Genomic DNA, 18921 nt, shown 5'->3' with positions numbered 1-18921 from the left:
GGTTCATCACCTTTACTTTAGTTTTTAGCTACATCAGAACAGAACAGATCAATTGAAATTCCTGAATGATCACAGCTGGGGGCAAGTCATGGGCTACACCAGGGGTCTCCAACCGGTCATCTGCAAGCTACCGGTAGCTCGCCGAGGCCCCGCGAGAAGCTCACAATGGCATTTTCATTTTTTAGCCCTTTATAGTCTTTATCGTTTTTGGGGCCTTTTTTTAAGAGCCGTTGCCTGCCCTCACCCAAACCAGCTGCTCTGATAGGCCCAAGCTTAGCTGGGGCGGGCTGAAGAGGATGACGTTATTCGTATCTGAGTCATCGTAGCCCATCCGCTTCCCCTCCCTTTAAGAGCCTGGCACCGCACTTTTCATGGTGTGCAACGTGTGCACTGCTGGAATGGAGCTGCTCCCACTGCATTTAGGATCCTTTCACTGCGCTTACATCCTGCGCAACGTGTGCACTGCTGGTGCGGAGCAGCAGGGGCCGAAAAGCATGTTGGCGTGCAAGTGGCGAGGCACAGGAAGCACTGAACTGCTACCGCCCTATCAGTGCCTGCACCACTTGCCTTTTCCAGTCTGACTCCGAGTCTTTCGTTAGGTAAGTCCTGTCCTGATTTATTTGCTGCGCCATGGCCACTGTATTAATTGCTGAATAATTGTTAGTCCCTGCCCTAGCCTTAGTCTTTTTCAGCCCAAGGCGCCAAAAATATTTTTGCCCAGAGTCACTGTCAATAAAGAGAAGAGGGCGTGCCGTGGAGAGGGTGAGGAGGGGAGATTAGATTAATGATGCACTCGTGAATTTAAATATTTTGTGCAATGAGGAGGCAGACATGCCACTCTGCACATGAGCTGCTGGCTTCTAAAACAGGCAGACATGATGGCTGAATATTTGAAGTGCAGCAGAGAGCGGGAGCTCTGTATGTGAGGTGAAGGGACAGATAAACACGAGCCTATGTGAGGTGTAGGGAACACAGTGATACTGCAAATGTGGGGCACAGGAAAGGGGTCAATTAAGAAGCTGCACTTAAGGGGCTGGCACATATGATGACAAGCAGAGATGACACTGTGCTTGTGGGGTGCAGGGAACACACTTGTATGACAGTGAATGTGAGGTGCAGGTACAGAGGCTGTACATGGGCAAAGCGGGGAGGCATACATGAGGCTTTGCATTTGAAGTACAAGGACAAGCTGGCATGAAGCTTTGCGTGTGAGGAGCAGGGAGCAAACAGACCACTACATGTAAGATATGGGGAACAAACTTATGATATCGCATGTGAGATGCAGGGAGCAGGCACTCACGAGGCTGTGCATGTGAGGTACATGGAAAACCCTGTTTCTCCTGCTGTTCAATAAGTGTTGTTCTCCAAGGTATTGTTTTTAAGAGCACATTAAACTCAATATGGGAATACTGAGACACCTTCAGTACCAGCCTCCATTTCCCATTGCCAGGGATCAGAACCCCATACTCAGCTGCCCAGTCTAATCAGAGAGGAGCTTTTGTCCCATTATAAGAGCATCCAGGTGTTTTCCTTTCCCCTCCAACACGCTCTGCTTTGTTTGTAGCTCAACTGGAGGGTGTACCGCTCGAGTGCGTGGGTGACTTGTGATGTTTTAGTAATCGAAGATGGGATGAGTATTATGGAATCATTGAAATAAAGCAGACTTTTTGTTAAGCATTTCATATGCCCTAGAGTACAATTTGCCATATGAACATATACTCTAGGGAACTCTAAGTATTTTGTTCAAACCACAGTATGGGCTCCAAAGAAATTGGACTTAAAGTCAATGAAGCTGGGTGTGGGGGGTCCCTTGAAAAAATGTGCGCGTTGCTTCGCCTTTAGTAGCTCACGACGATTTTCACTGATCAGAAGTAGCTCTCACTACAGGAAAGGTTGGAGACCCCTGGGCTACACACTTCACAATCGAGTCGTAATTGGTTATGACAGTATTTGCTTCAAACTCAGAGGGGTTTACTTTATTCCAATTAAGTCTTACCCCTTTATTAGGATTAAAATGAAATTGATAGCCATCGACATTACCTGGCTGAGCTATTATTCTTAGGGACGCTATGAGGGGATTATGGTCACTCACATTGTTTGGATCCGCCTCAAAGTCACCAATAAGCAGCAGGACCTAACGTGAAATAAACATAAAATCAATACAACTCTCCCTACCTCCGCCAACATAGGTGGGGCACTGTATTGAGAAGTTGATAGCTAAATCGTTAATGAGATCCAGGTCATTCTCCACAATAATAGAATTTAGGGCCTCACCCTGAGGAGTATGATTAAAATGTGACAGGGGCTGCCCCTCTGTGCTTAGCATCCCGCAGGCATGACCAGAGCTGTGAGGGCATATTGAACAATTAAAGTTGCCTATCCAGAGAATACATAAGGGTTGCCATTTCTCAGAAATGTTGTTAATTTCTGTCTGTAACACCTCAATACCCTGGGAGATGTTGTGGTTAAAAATATTGTAATACCAGTACACCACTAGTAACTTGACTTGTAACATATTGGAAATCACAATTAGCTGACACCAGGGAGATGTACCAACAACAGTAATTTTATAGCCTCGTATTTTACTGAGATTAGCATTGCCAACCCTCCCTTTGCCCTCCCTGATGACGAGGGTGTTGCATTGACCGTATAAGAACAATAACCATTCAGCGTAATGTCCTTCATATACCATGTCTCCTGAAGACAGATGATGTCAAAACCTTTGATATATGTTAGCCAAACCTCGTCGGTCAGTTCAGAACGAATACCTGCTATGTTCCATGAAATAATTTTAAGTAGACGCTTATGGTGACCCTGGTTTTCCAACCCCATGAATTTGTTATTTTTAACTTGGTCAACTGTGATAGTGGGGGGACCCGGATTCTGCCTAGTCGTGATATCACTTAAGATTAAGTTATGGCAAGGGGAACAATTTTCAACATTTGTCCCGGTTCATCCCACTAATTTTTTTTTAGGGGAGGGGATTTCAAAAAGATCCACAGAATCCCTATTAGTGAATACATCAGTGTAGGATCTGTCACTTGAGCACTTTAAGGCAATCCCATTCTCGCCATAGCTGCTGGTGGACTAAGGCACTCAGTTAGTCAATCGAGTCCTGGAAGCCCAGAAAGAACATCAAAACGGTTATAATGGCTAAATGGAGGAGGCTGTGTAAACAGATGCATACTAGGGCCCACCCACAAGGACTGTTTTCTCGTCAAGTGTTCAGGTAGTAGAGGGTAGAAGAAACACAATGTATAGACCTCTATTGGCTCGCCATATGAGCCTTTAAAATGCGTTAGGGCAAAGCATACACACCATGCATAATTAAAATTAAACACAACACAATCCCCTTCCCCAAATTTGGTCGCGTGACCCAGCCAGCTCACTCGCCTGGCCATGATAATATTACCTGATCAATTTATCTTCTGCGAGATTTTCTTAGAACACCAGTGGCCGATTGGTTGATAAGACTTTGACAGGTTTCTTCCTGACCAAGAGCCAGACAGGAGACCCCCTTCAAGATCAAAGCATACAGTGTGCATTCCGGTGGTAAATTTAATACGACTTTGGCACCCCTCCCACCTCTATGTTCTTGACCTATGCTATTTATATTTGCATGTTCTCGGGACAGACCACCCCGATCTGTTGCGAGTAAACTTGATTGATTTGAGTCCCCCTGCCCTGGCCTTATATTGTTCTAGCGATGTTCCTAACCATGATGGGATTGGGTTACTGAAACCGCGGTATTGTTACTAACATTATTAGGCGGTGGCTCTATGCGAGGAACCTGGCTGTTTACAGTAGATGTTGTGTTTGAAAAAAGTCAAGCGACTTGGCGGGATACTAGGAGTGATATCAATTATATCAGAGCTTCTTAGACAAGCAATATTATCAATCTGGTTTTTGGGATCAGAGTCATTACCTAGACCCATTAGGACTCAGGCAAGCTGTTCTTCAATACTGGCTAATCAGCCCCTGCTAAGCCCGTTCGTTTTCTTTTCCCACCATTTGCGACTCGCGATACAGTAGGTTTCTCCAGTGGACAAATGAGAAGGTCAGTTCCTTCATTGGGGGCATGTAAGACACCCTGGGTTGAGATGATTACGGTTGGTGATAACGGAGGTTGCAGCCTCTGCTCTACAATGGTTTCCGAGGTAGATATTTGTCAGTCAGTTGGGGCAGATGGAATTGAGCAAGGGTCTAGTGAAAGTCTGCGTTCAACTATTTCAATCTCCTTTGTTAACGCCCCTACCGCTTTTTAGGTCGAGCCCAGCGCAGCGCGCATGTGCTGCTCTACGGGAGGCTTCTTGTGAGCACTCCACACTGTTCCTAAACTTCTCCGTGGGAGTTAGTTAACTCCCACATATTCTATTGGCCTTTGCGTGTGGCTTTCAGTAATGAAAGCACGCAAATGGCCAAAGACGGCAGCATGTCCCACCTTTTCTTTTAACGTTGACTCTCCTGGCCTAGGGGTCTCGGGAGCACATTGTGCCAGCTGCATACCTTCCTTATCGTGATCTTGGGTCATGTTCCCAAGTAAACAAACCACGGTCGCTTTTGCGGCCGCGTTTGTTTGCATCTTGGCTCCTGTCACATCAGTCAAATGCCCCAGCGTAAACTACAGACTTCACCAGCGGTGGCGCGGACTGAGTGAAACACTCGGGATCCAACAAATGAAAGCGTGTTCACTGACAGCTGTTGTTACAAGCCCTCTTTGTTTCTGTGCATGTGCACAACTAAAGGAAAGCACTCTGACAAAAACGCATTCCTTCAGTAACTTTATTTATCAGACTTGTTTACAGAATGACATCTGGCAAAGTACTGTGGAATGTGACACATTTGCCTGCTCTACAATATCTCAGAGGAAACCCTGCGTAACAGATGCAGTTGCCCTTCCTGACAAAGCTTTGATAAGGTGTATCGATATACAAGGAAAATCCTAGATGGTATCTTGCAGAAAATCTGCACATTAATAACACACCAGGCTATCTTGCTCCTGTTTATTTTTACCGGATTACAATCTCCTGCGATTGCCTGTACACCTGATCTTTACATGGAACAAAGGGGATACTTGTATACCTTGTCGTCAGTCTGTACAGCAAGCACAACAGAGCCTCCTTCAAAGCAGAGCAGGGCAGCTCTGTTTCCAGTTGCTAAGTTCAATTGTTCTAGTAAATCTTAACGCCTGCGCCCCCACCTCGGACATCTCGGTTCTTTATTATGTGGAAAATGGGTCTAACATGCCCCTCGTGCCGCGAGGTGCCGTGAAAGGTTATACGTTATGAAATGTTCAAATATTGCGCCTATAATATGAGTCCGCGGCTTCTATAAATCTATGGAGGCGACAGGGAGCCGGAAAAGCTGCTTCCAGTCACTTGTGCTCACCGTGAAAATTCACTTCCGAGCAGCGAGAACATTAGGTAAACCCAACACGAAATGTAGAGTGGCGATCTGTCTTGGAAGGGTTACAGCGCGTTAAGGAGTCTGGAAAGTTCCCCAAAGCAGTAAAGATTATAAAGTGCAGAAGTTGGCGTTGGCGAGTGTCTTCCCGTGCTGGAGTACATGCTAAGCCCAGTGCAATGCCGGAGCCTGTGATCTCGGCGCTGCTGGCCCATTAATGTCTTTGATGGGGGTTTGGGTGCAGTTCCCGCATGGTATCACTTTTGTAACACGTAATTGAAATCAGTTTTATTGCACGACCTAGACAGCCATAAAACGAATGCTGCCGAATTAGAGGGTGGCCTTTCAAGCACTGGGTGGGCATCCCATGGTGAAGGCATGTTGGCTAAGATAAAACAAACAATATGCCTGTGGTGACACAGGAGACAGATTTCTCAGCCGCTGCGTGACAGTAGCACTATATTTACATGTAAAACTATTTTTATTACTACAGCTGGTTTCTGTTGTGTAATTCTATATTCACCCACACCGAGGCTGGTCTCTTTTGATAAATTAAGGCTTCCTCCGAACCACTTCCGTCTGTTCAAGTATTCATCAGTCCAAGCATTCATTCATCTAGTCAAGCTGTAGATAAGATAGCTCAGTGGGTTTGGTGTCTGCTAATCAGATTGGTTTTTGGCTTTCGGGTTACAGGCCTGCCACCAGAGGCAGCTGGCTAGTCTTTTCAACCATTTTGAGAAGATAAAATAGGGAGAAAGGGTCTATGTAATGTAAGCAAACATCCTCAGACGTGAGGACATAATTTAATCTGTTGTGTGAGTTGCATAAATGATCATAAATGGTCAGCACCAGCGCAGAACTAGTGCAGCACCACCTCACCATCAGCACAGCACTATCTCAGCATCAGCACAGTACTACATCTGCATTAATGCACAATCACCACCACAGCCTCACCTCAGCACCAGAGCTGCCCCACCTCAGCAGCACCAGCACCAGCTCAGAACCACAGAGCACCAGCTCACTACTACAGAGGACCACCTCAGCTTGACTCAGCATCACAGCATAAATCAACACCACCTCAGTATCACCGCAGTATCACTCAGCATCATCACACCACCACCTCGTTCTCCCTTCAGAATCTGGCATTTGTGGATTCTCCCCTAGACTCCGTCCTCTGCTAGTGTTGTAATTCAGGTACCTTGTCACAACCTCCACCCTCTTGTTGTTTATGGCCCCCCCCCAAAAAAAAACTACTATTACAAACCAGCATTAGAACAGGTAGGAGGAAGTTGTCAGCATTGCAAGGACACAATAACTAGAAGATGTCTTCTTAGTTATATATAAAGTAACAAAAATGCTTATAACACGTTTTTATAATAACTTTTTAACTTGATGCACAACAGCCACACTGCTCTACAGCATAGCTTAAAGACATTGGAAAAGCCAATAGCTCTGGTTAAACACTTATAAGGTCCCAAAGGAGAGAACTATTGGCTATGCCAATGCTTGTTGTAGATAGCCATCCAATGTTGTGTCCATTGTTTTTGGTGTGGGGGTGGGCTTTCGTTACCCCATACTACGAATAGGCGTTAATAAAAAAGTAACGAATATGGAAAAATATAAAAATGAAAGATGTTTTACCTTCATGTAGCTTTCCCGAACTGTCCTAAAAACAGTCCCAATACCGGATAGTGAAGGACCAAGAGGGGTGGCCCAGCCCAGCCTCCTCCTGGCTCTGACTAGCACAGAAAGGGCAGCGTCGGCGCCTCCTGTCGCTGGGAATTATGGGACTTGATGTCCTCCCATGCAGAAGTGGTGTCTCAGGCGTTGGCGGCTCCAGTGTCACTCATATCACTTTTCAAGCTCTTATGATCTTTTTTCTTCACATACTTAACCATGGAACTTTTATTTTTCGCCTCACAAACTCTACTGAAATGCCCTATAGAACCACATCTATTACATTTGGCTTTAAAGACAAGACATCTCTCGTCTGCAGCTGAATGCCTATAATTCACACAACTGTAACACCTATCACTGTTAGTGTTAAAGTTGTATCCTACTTATTAGTCTAGATTCAACCACACACCTTTTGGTTTTACTAAAATTATGTATAATTACATTTATAGGGGCTTTCAGCCAGCCTTCTTCAATCTTTGGACTGTTATTGTGTCATTCACATCTGGCGCTCAGAAACCGCTGCTATTTTAACTACAGCTGTGGTATTCTTCTGGAAGGGCTCATCATTCATCCATAACCATTCCTACACAATATGTATGAATTACTATCGTGTTCTTGTCAGTTCATTGTTCAGTGCATCAAATTTGCACATCAATGACAACTTCCTCAAACATGCAATGTACTCATCCAGGCTTTTGTGTTTTTTTGTTTCCTCTGGAAACATTTTAAGCTGAGGATTACAACACAAACTTTAGGATGAAATATGCATTTAAATTGTCTACAGTTTGAGTGAATACATTACTTTCACCGGTTCTTCTTTCACTCTTTGAAGCTTAAGTATACAACCTTCATCCTTGTAGTTTTGATGCTATTACGGTCACAGAAGCGAGGACTATCGCACCCGCTTATCCAACGTTTATCATAGTTGATGAAGTAGGCATATTGTATTCTATATGTATGTTGCCCATCCATTTGATGAGTTAATGAAAGAGTTACATTACAAGATGAGTGATTAAACTACTGAGATGCTGTACTGCTCGATTTTCCCGGCCCTATTGTGTTGATGGGTGATTAGGGTGACTTCAGTCTCTTTACCATTCAAGCCTAAGGGTTAGAGTAGTGAATGAAGTCTATTTACTAGGCACTTCGACATGATCCTGTGTTCTTCCCCATAGATTAGGGCTTGCACACATATCCTAGGGGATAGATTCGTTAGTATTAGGGATAACTTGCCCTGTAGTGAGGGTATTTCATGGAGCCGTGCTGAATTCAGGCCTGGTAGGCCTCAAACGGGAGAGACTCCATCTTTCTTTCTGCTCCGGCAGCTTGAGATGCTTCTAGGTTAAAGGGGATGTTTTAGTTATGAGGTGTTATTCGCTTGGAGAGAACCGGTTCAGACCGGCCCTTATCGAAGGATTGTATTTTTCTTCATGCCGAAGACGCTACATCAGGCCGGCCGGCTGGGAAAGTGTCCTTGGCACGGGGAGGTACAAGAATTTGGTGGGCGGCAGGTTACGGGCCGGAATTTTCCATGAGGAAATGCACCTCTATATTAGTAAAAGTCTGAGGCAGTTACGAGGCACTTACTTCAGTCCGTAGGCGGCATCTAGCCGTTAGCAGTAAAGCTACTACTTATTCCAGGGAAGACAGATGACAAACTTGAAGGCGGAGAAAAACCGAGAGACAGATACTCTTCTAGCAGAATTGCCAGAGAGGAGAGAGTAGCCGATGAGGAAGAGGTCCCAGTGACTCGGAGAAGGGAGCTACGGAGGTGTGATCTCCAGACGAGCCGAGGCACAGACGAGAAGGGAACCTAGATGACCATTGAGTGCAGGCTACACACGACTAAGGTGATGTCGACCCCTTTCTTATTAGAGTGTACAACCTAATCTTTCACTTTTCTTTGCAGTTTATGTGTTACACAGTAATGTTGTGTGATTGCGTATATAATAAATAATAAAGTATCCAGTTTGTAGTGAATCAACATGTGCTGCGTGTTCTTGTACAAGAGGGTAGCCTATTCTTCTAGTCAGCTGTGACTTGACATGAACAGATGTTAACCCTGATCAGGTAAGTGGTAGCTGAATAAGGGAGAGAGGAACCCCTCGAACCAGAGAACAGGTTGTGCTCAAACTGGCAGTTCTTGTGTGATCTGGTAAATAGTAAAACTGATTCCCCTGCTGTATGTTATGGTAATCATAGGATGAACTTGTGCTGAGGCTGCCGTCTGGTTAGGAAGTCCTGGGTCCGTCTGGGACCGCGAGGCTGAGGCTGCCGTCTGGGTAGGAAGTCCTGGGTCCGTCTGGGACCGCGAGGCTGAGGCTGCCGTCTGGGTAGGAAGTCCTGGGTCCGTCTGGGACCGCGAGGCTGAGGCTGCCGTCTGGGTAGGAAGTCCTGGGTCCGTCTGGGACCGCGAGGCTGAGGCTGCCGTCTGGGTAGGAAGTCCTGGGTCCGTCTGGGACCGCGAGGCTGAGGCTGCCGTCTGGGTAAGAAGTCCTGGGTCCGTCTGGGACCGCGAGGCTGAGGCTGCCGTCTGGGTAGGAAGTCCTGGGTCCGTCTGGGACCGCGAGGCTGAGGCTGCCGTCTGGGTAGAAAGTCCTGGGTCCGTCTGGGACCGCGAGGCTGAGGCTGCCGTCTGGGTAGGAAGTCCTGGGTCCGTCTGGGACCGCGAGGCTGAGGCTGCCGTCTGGGTAGGAAGTCCTGGGTCCGTCTGGGATCGCGAGGCCGCCACTTATATTATAAGAGGTCTAGATATATATATATATGGATATATATATATATATATTAGGAATTCCCTGTCCTTAGGTGGTATATATATATATATCGGTGGTTACTTGTTGTGAATAGGCCCTAGGGAGAGGGTAACGTTCTGGCTGGGTTAGAGAGGCTCTGATGAGCGGGTTCTATCTGATCCGAAAACCCAAGCAGAACAGATGCTAAATGAGAAATTAAGCAAAACAAGGAATACAACTTCAATCACTAATTTGCTCTGCAGCAAGGAAAAGAGGACAAAATGGTGGCAGCAAAGAATGCTATGGAATGAATACCTTGTTGGGGAATGTTGGTCTCTGATCACATTGGAGAAAAAAGGCAATTAATTGTCTTTAAATTCGACAGACCATTATATCTAAACAAGTTGCTACATAACACTCAGTGTAACCAAACAGTTTTTAGGTCTCGCCTGAGCCAGCGCATGCGCTGGTCTGGCGAGACATTTAGTGAGTGGGCTTCAGAAATCCGACCTAAAGCTTTTGCTTGTGGCCTAAAACTTGCGGACATGCGCACAGCCGCCATCTGGCTTTCCTCTCTCGCTTGCGGGCACCCTTACACTCGCGGGACGTTGCAGCTGCTTTCCCTTTTGCCGCCGCGCGCACCACTCGCACACACAACTCCCGGGCATAGTGCTTTCACCTGATATTGTCTGATTACATTACATTAGGCCACACCTGCTTGCCTGTCCTTCATAATTATAGCGCAAACTTGAACCAAGGGCATTATAGCGCTTCACACGGAAATCAGCTCCCCTTACACAACAGTTTTTAAGCACAGTGTAACAAAGCCTGTTGTCCCACCGTCGTCCTCCGGTAGAAAGGGACAACAGGTACAAGGCAGGCACTGACCAGAAAGACTGGTCATCCCCTTACCGCTTCCCTCCAGGAAGCCTTGGCTAATAACCCAAAGCATATGCATGAGAAGGGAATCCCCCTCTCACATATAGAAAAACGCCTTAGTGAGTGTATCACATAGTCTGTACCACAACACTAAGTCTGTTTTATTTCACCACACCTTTTTAAAAAAACGGTCCTGAAGAAAGCCAAAACACTCTAAGGCACTGGCTGAAACATGTCTACCATCTGAAGGACGCAGGGGGCAGTAACTCGCCACCCTCACGCGTCCTGTAGCCTTACTTTTAACCGCTGGTGACGGCCCAGTTATTAAAATTTAATTTACCCTCGGGTACTGGGACCACCACCAAGCCGTTTTAAATCACAACTCACCCAACCTCACTGCACTCTCAGCAATATACCAGCTCCGCTGTAATCAGGCGTCGTAGCACACCCGGGACATACTAGGTGTCACTGGGTGGGCCCGATGATGAAGCATGCCACCAACTAGGTTGGTGGGTGAGGGCTTCATGAATACACCATATTAGGAGATTTGTCATAAGAAGAAGCACTCCCTGAGCAGTGAATACGTAGTGCTTTCACCTGATATTGTCCGATTACATTAGGCCACATCCGCTTGCATGTCCTTCATAATTATAGCGCAAACTTGAACCAAGGGCATTATAGCGCTTCACACCGAAATCAGCTCCCCATACACAACAGTGTTTAAGCACAGTGTAACGAACTCAGCGCCACCACAGCCTCACTCAGCACCACCACAGCATCACTCAGGGCCACCACATCATCACTCAGGGCCACCACAGCATCACTCAGGGCCACCACAGCATCACTCAGCACCACCACAGCATCACTCAGCGCCACAACAATATCACTCAGCGCCACCACAGCATCACTCAGCGCCACCACAGCATCACTAAGCGCCACCACAGCATCACTCAGCGCCACCACAGCATCACTCAGCACCACCACAGCATCACTCAGCGCCACCACGGCATCACTCAGCGCCACCACGGCATCACTCAGCGCCACCACGGCATCACTCAGCGCCACCACAGCATCACTCAGCGCCACCACAGCATCACTCAGCGCCACCACAGCATCACTCAGCGCCACCACAGCATCACTCAGCACCACCACAGCATCACTCAGGGCCACCACAGCATCACTCAGCGCCACATCAGTATCACTCAGCATCGCCTTTGCACTAGTACACCACCAAATCATCATCACTCAGCAAGACCAGAGTATCATTCAGCATCATCTCCGCACCAGTCACTACCACCACCACTACCACCTCAGCAACCCTCAGCACCACCTCAGCCTGCTCTCGGAATCTGGCATCTGTTGATTCTCCCCTAGAGTCTGGTCGCTGCTAGTTTTATAATACAGGTACTAGTTTCCAACCTTCACCCTCCGATTGTTTATGCCCCCTCAAAAAAAAAAGCTTTAACAAACAACCACTGGAATAGGCAGAAACAAGTTGCCAGCATTGCAAGAACAAAGGAAAACTGAGGACATTTTTTATTGTAAATACTTTTTTTAATATGGTAGTTCAGTTGTACATAATGCCTTCTAGGTCATATATAAGGTAACAAAAATGCTTCTGACACTTTTTTATTAAAACTATTCAGCAAGCTGCACAGCAGCCACACTTCTCTACAGCACAGCTTAAAGACATTGGCAAAGTCAATAGCTCTGGCTAAACACATATAAGGCCCCAAAGGCGAGACCTATTGGCTATGCCAATGCTGGTTTTTTATGGGTTTTAAAAAAAAAATTGTTTTGCATTTTCAAGAACAGAGAAGGCAGACACAAGTACAGGCAATGCATCATGACGAGTGTACAGGTTTAGGCAAATACAATTAAATAAAAAGGCAGGCATTGAGACTAGATTAACGCAGTGAGCTATAGAGCAATGCAAGACCTCAGAGGCAATACAATGATGATAACTTTAGATCACATACACCAACGGTGTCCAGCCCTCTAAGTGGTTCCATGAGAGGGAGAAAACGGGGGTTTGTAAGCATATTTATGCATAAAAAAGTTCAGGCAGGTGCCACATTATCAGGCTGTATGTTGTCTGACCCGTCAAGAGGATGAGAGAGTAAGTATGCCATAAGGGGCCCCCAGTTATCACGAGGACGGGAGGTTAGGGGAAGCAGTTCAGCAAAGGTGTACATTTGGTCCTGCCAAAACACCATATCTCGGATCAAGTCCTTAAATTTAGGTGCTCTGCCCCGCCACTAGTGTAACCAAACAGTTATTGTTTAAAAATTCATATTTTTAATTCATATTATTTAAAAATGCTGTGAAACATAGAATAAACCTATATCTAATTCTTTAGAAATTAATACACAAAATTACAATATATAAAAGAGGTTAATAATCCCAGAGATACATGGACTTTCTAAACACAATATACAAACAAGCATTTGCAATGCAATAGGTCTCGCATTATTAAAGTTAGAGCTATTGGTGTTGCATTATTTAGCAATGGCAATAGCTCAAACTTTAATAATGCAAGACCTATTGCATTGCAAATGCTTGTCTGCTCAGGCACTGTTCACCTGTGCTGGTTCGACACGCATGATGGAAGGCTGCTGAGGTGTTTGTTTTCTCTGCTGTTGTGCTTGTGAAGGAAGACAGGCGGGTGTATCTTTTCACTCCGGTTCGGTCAGCCCACTGAAGGAGGATGCCGGGTGTTTATTTACTCGGTTGCTGTGCTTGTGAAGGAAGACAGGCGGGTGTTTCTTTTCACTCTGGTTCTGTGAGCCTACTGAAGGAGGATGCCGGGTGTTTATCTGCTCCAATGCTATGCAAGTTGTGCAGGAAGATACCCGTGTGTCCATTGACTCTGGTATTCCGTTGCCTGTGGTGTACCTCCTGTAAAATGGGATATTTGTGTTTCTTTGCTCCGTTGTTGTATTGGTGCCGAAGGCACGTGGAGGTGTGTTTGCTTCTCAGTTCTTGCCTTAAGAAGCTGGTGTGTTAATACTGTGCATCTGTGTGGGGAGAGAGGGGGAGGGAGAGTGGTATGTGTTTATGTGAAAGAGAGAGTGATGTGTGTGCGTCAGAGGGGGAGTGGTGTGTGTGCGTGCGCGTGTGAGAGTGGTGTATGAGTGGTGTGTGTGTGTTCCGGTACCCTCTGTGTGCCCACATATGCTGTTTTTGCAGTGTTTGCTCTGGTGCTGAGCGCTCCTCGATCGGGGACATGCGCTTAGATTGTAATCTGCTAATGTCCGTATGCTGTACACAGATGCCGGTGTGGTTATCTCCTGAGCTGCTGTGCAGGGGCTGCCAAGGAGGAAGCCGCTGTGTCTGTGGTTCTTGCCCTGTAGTACTGTGGGTCTAGCTAGGAAAGGATCTTGGATGCTTCGTGTGCCTCGATGCTGCCTCTCTTGTGGGGCAGGATGCTGGCGCGTTGCCGCTGCTGGGCATGTGCTGTCGGTGTTATGGATCTGATGGAGGTGGCTGCTGTGTTTATGTGCGCTGCTGCTTCGGGTCCTAGGGTGATGCTGTGGTACACAGTGTGTCCCGTGCATGAAGATGCCAGAGAATCCTTCCTGGCGCTATTTGTTCCTGTATTATGCAAGTAGGGGCTGGGTATTGAAGGGCAGGTGGTGCTGTATGTTCTGCCATACACAGAGAGGTAGTGGGTGCTGTAGGGAGAGATGCGCTTTATGAAGTGTTATAGGGGTGGAAGCGCTGTGCAGGGGTGGTTATCTGCAACGGGAAGGGGGTAAAAGGGTGTTTAGGACGCGCGATACAATAAAGGAATGCTGTGATCCGTTATCAAGAGAAAGATTGCCAGCTGAGATGCACTCACTTGTTACAAGAAGATAGAGGCGCATCTTTCATTCACTCAACTCTCCCGTGCAGGGACTTCTCCGGGCGAGGGTCACAAGCCTGTCGGCCCAGGGGGGGCTACGCGGCTCTCCCCCATGGCAGGCTCTGGGAGATGGGTCAGGTGGCCCGGCTCTCCTGCCTCCGTCCCCGTCCCCAGTGGGTGCAGGTGGTTCCCAGGGCCAGACCCTGGTGTCCGGGAGCGGGGATGGGGCGAGGAGAGGCCTGGAAGCAGAGTCCGCTGCAGCCCTCCCCGGTGCTGCTGGTGATGCCCTCGATCCCGGTCCTCAGCTCTCCGCAGCCGCTGCCTCTCCTGCCCGCTGCTCGGAAGAGAGGTGCCGATTAACAATAAAGCAAGAAAAGAAGAAGCCCGCAAGTGGTGCGCGCGCCACTGCGAGCCATGTGGTTTCAATTATCGCGTCCGTGTCTGGGCACAATAATTGAAACCACATGGCCTGGTGCGCGTAATAGACACCAATAGACCGTGGGCGGAGCAATGCGCCCGCCTTTGGCCAATTGTGTGCAGTCTTTTATAAAAAGACGCACGCAAAGGCCAATGGGGTAGCACAAAAGGAAAAGCACACGCACGAGCGTGTGCGATTCCTAGGTCAGTGCTAAAACCCCATTTTTCACCTACTAAATGTCTCGCGCTGTGCGAGCACTGTTGCACAGTGCAACGCTAGGCGCGAGACCTAAAAACACACAATGCATAAAATACATAAACAAACAGTGGCAGTAATATGGGTCTTCTACGCCCGTTTCGGTGCACTCTGCACCTTCATCAGGAATGCCACACAATTACTTCAATTTAAAACGTTGGTCTTGAGTAGATTCCAGCTACTTGTGGGTACAGAATAATGTTCTGATCCAATAAAGTAAGGACTTCAGTCCTTTTTGCAGCATAATACGGATATGTATCCTGCAGAGAAGACTGGTATGGGAGCACGTGTTTAATCTTCCATAAAAGAATCTGACGATGTCGCAAAGGGGGATAGTAGCGAATCGCCAATGTTTTAAGTTACAGTTTTGTGATAATTTATTTGGACATCTGCATTAGTGTCTCCCAGCAGCGAGCATATGATCGCCCTCTTGTGTGATATTTACTGCATGGACGTGCAGTCAAGCCACATATGGGTGCTGGTAAGCCAGTACGTCACATGCCATGGAGTGGATGACGTTTTACTATTGCTACTTGTAGGTTTTAGATACTTTTAACTTGATGCTATAGTATTAAAGGTGCTGGGAAGATAGTGCATAATTCTTGCCTCTAGTCCTATCATAGAACTTTATCGTAGTTGCTCTCATATGGAGACCTCTAGCAATGCACACTGTTAGTATGTGAATATTTACCTTTCTGTTGTACTATCACACTTGATAAATAAAGCCATAAAATGAAAAAAAAATCCCGGGACATTTTGCAGAACGTGGCTGCTGCAGATAGAAAGTTCTTGTTTACATACCTGTGTGTAATAAAGGGAACAATTTCTGCAACAATATTACATGGGCAGTCTCCAACTAGCTAAGACTGCCCCTGCAAAAACAGGACAGTTGGCAACAATAGATAAATACACTTTTAGGTAAATAATTTGAGATGGGACTGGCCCATTGTATGAACTTTTTTGCGTGAACATATGTTTGGTGGAGCATACGCTCACACATTGTACCGTCATAAACTTACACATTCACACGGGTATTAATTCGCAATAAGTAAGAGATATGGCAGCCAGGATATGGGAGACATAAAGCTTGGTTTTGTTTCTTGCCTCAGGGCAGCAGTGGGCATGGCGAAAACTGGGAGGTCAAATTTAGTAATCTAACTCAAGTCCTAGAATACTATGGAAGGAGCAACTGGCCTCCAAATATTCCAGGAAGCATTTTAAATACTCCAACTCCAGTCCTGAAACATATTGAGGTAAGTTATAAATCCCCCCCCCCCTCCCAAGTATTTTTAGGAAGAGCTGGAAATTAGTAATTTTAAATTGCAGAGAGTGGTTCCCTGAGGGCGCAGGTCAGGGTAAAAGACAAAAACTAAAAATACCAGAAGAAATTAAAACTTCCCACGTGTGGAACACAAGTGCACTGAGCCCCAGTTCCTACACGGACTCCTTTAGAAACGGACGCTTCACTCCACTGTTCGGCGCTGCTGAGCAAAGTGCAGGCTTCAGCCCTGTCATAGAAATAGAAAAAATCCGGTAGCATGGCCGAAACGGGGAAGACGCTTAACTTCAATATCGGCGTGCTCGGGCACATAGACAGCGGGAAAACGTCGTTGGCCAAGGCCCTGAGCAGCACAGCCTCCACAGCGGCCTTCGACAAGAATCCGCAGAGCCGGGAGCGCGGTATCACTCTGGACCTGGGATTCTCCTGCTTCACCCTACCGGCTCCAGAGCGCCTGCGCACTTCCGGCTACAACAGCCTACAATGCACCCTGGTGGACTGCCCCGGGCACGCCTCCCTCATCAGGACCATTATCGGAGGTAAGGGGCTGGTGGGGTAACAGCTGCTGTAGCATAACGCGGCCATACTGCCACATGTGGGAAACGTAGGCGGGGGAGCGGACCGGCAATTGTAAATGTTAATGTGTGTGGAGTGTATTTTCCCATCCCAAAATGGCCGCCGCGTTTACGTTGACGGCCATGTTAGATTGGGCGAGGCAGTAATGTATTATGAATTGCCTAAATGCGCGTAGAGCTTCCACGAAATTGAAATCACGCCGGTGCAATTCGCGGTACCGCATGACGCGAAATTCCACCACTTCGCGTAACTGTGCGCCGTTTGTGGTACAAATTTACATAGGACACAAGGGAACAACAGAAAATAACCGGCTTTTGTATGTGGTGTTTGTGTTTTTTGCTCAATTTTCTATTGTGAAATGCTTCCTTGCATAATTTTTTGACGCAAGGATGTATTTCACACTAAAATCTAGGACTTGCGTTTCACATAATTGTGTGTAATGTTGCGTAGTTATGCATAATTTGATTTCACCAAACCCTACAGTTAAATCAAAAGGATGGAGACCACTAGTATTAAACTATCAGACTAAAAATAAGTTTACAAAACCATAAGAATAAGAGAGAAGGTGAGAAGAGCATAGCTGCCAAGTCTTCAGATTACTTATTAGTGACATTTTCATGGTTTAATTGTGCTTATGAGTGACATTTCAGTGTCAAATGTGTAACACTTTAATGGAAGTAAAACCAAGTAGTGACTTTCATGTAAAGAGAACAATTTCTAAAACATGCTTCTTTTCAGCTATTTTAATGCATCTCATTGTTAAATACAAATTGAGAAAACCATGCCTGGTGTAAGCTAACTGGACTTGTGGCTTAGGATAGTTAAAGCACATGGGCGACGGATAACGTTCACACTAGGAAATCAGCGCAATTAGAGCATGAGTTTTAAAATACCATTTCAGGCCTCGAAAATTCCTAAAAATGTTACTAGACCTGTAGGTCTAGTGACTTAAATAATCTACGCAACCTAATTGTATTGTTCTTGATCCATAAACTGGTTTCAAATGATGAGTTCCTGGGCAAATATTTTAACTCCCTCAACTACCATTTTCTTCATTATCCCATATGAGAGCACCTTTAAATATGCGAGTTCGGCATGCCTGCTGTACAAAAAACTCTTTTGTTTGATTTAATAGACCAAACTTTTGCTTCATATATAATACAAATTTAACCACATATAGGACACACATGACCCCAACTTTCCTCTTAGTTCACTAACAGCATTGTCATCAGGGCTGGGGCAGGCATGTTTCTCAAATCATGTTTAAAACCTATCTATTTTAATAAATACACATCTAAAGCATTAAGTGGTAGCACACTGTCATTTGTAATCAGCAAATTTTATATTTAAATAGACACAACATTTACAACTGACATGCAGTTTTACTGATAAAACTTTATAGTGTACAAACAATAATGTTTCGACATCCAGTTTCTGTAAATATTTGTCATTTGTCTTTCACCTAGTAAAGTGCTCTGATTTGTTGTGCTCCTATTTAAATCTTTGTTGCATCACACTTCTCAATTACAAAAAAAATTGCTGCATAATTCCTGATATATTTTGAAATATTTGTACTATTCATTTACAACCTATTTAAAGTTGTGTCAGAAAAAAAACCTGACATCTTACAGCCTTTTGTTTCACAATGATTGTCAGACAGCTCACGTGACAAAAACTCTAACTGTAGTAAGCAGAACAAAAATAAACTCAATTTTCCAACCAGCAATTAGTAAAAAGGCAAACTGACATTTGACCTCTTTCCTTGAACAGAAAGCAAATATGTCAAGATAAAACCAAGATTTAAAGGCATCTTTATTGCTCATTCACTTTCTGAATGAACAGAAAACCTGTTCCTTTC

General features: G+C 45.8%; 1 protein-coding gene across 3 annotated transcripts in view; it reads left to right on the top strand.

Annotated features, from left to right (window-relative positions):
- Positions 1–466: 466 nt before the first annotated feature.
- Positions 467–18921, top strand: part of EEFSEC (eukaryotic elongation factor, selenocysteine-tRNA specific) — a 628480-nt gene continuing 610025 nt past the window's right edge. For 2 of the 3 annotated variants that reach the window (XR_014968482.1, XM_085624391.1), the window contains exon 1: positions 16646–17026. Coding sequence is in view for 1 of the 3 variants with exons in the window: in XM_085624391.1 (XP_085480517.1) it covers positions 16747–17026 (280 nt within the window). In the remaining 2 variants the exon portion in view is untranslated. Of the gene's footprint in view, positions 600–16645; positions 17027–18921 lie in introns of those variants that run through there. The other variant, XM_085624392.1, reaches the window with a different exon arrangement.

Source organism: Triturus cristatus, chromosome 9, assembly GCF_964204655.1.
Source record: "Triturus cristatus chromosome 9, aTriCri1.1, whole genome shotgun sequence".
Lineage (NCBI taxonomy): Eukaryota > Metazoa > Chordata > Amphibia > Caudata > Salamandridae > Triturus > Triturus cristatus.
Note: the sequence above shows the minus strand (reverse complement) of the source record. Positions and strands in the feature narration are given on the sequence as shown.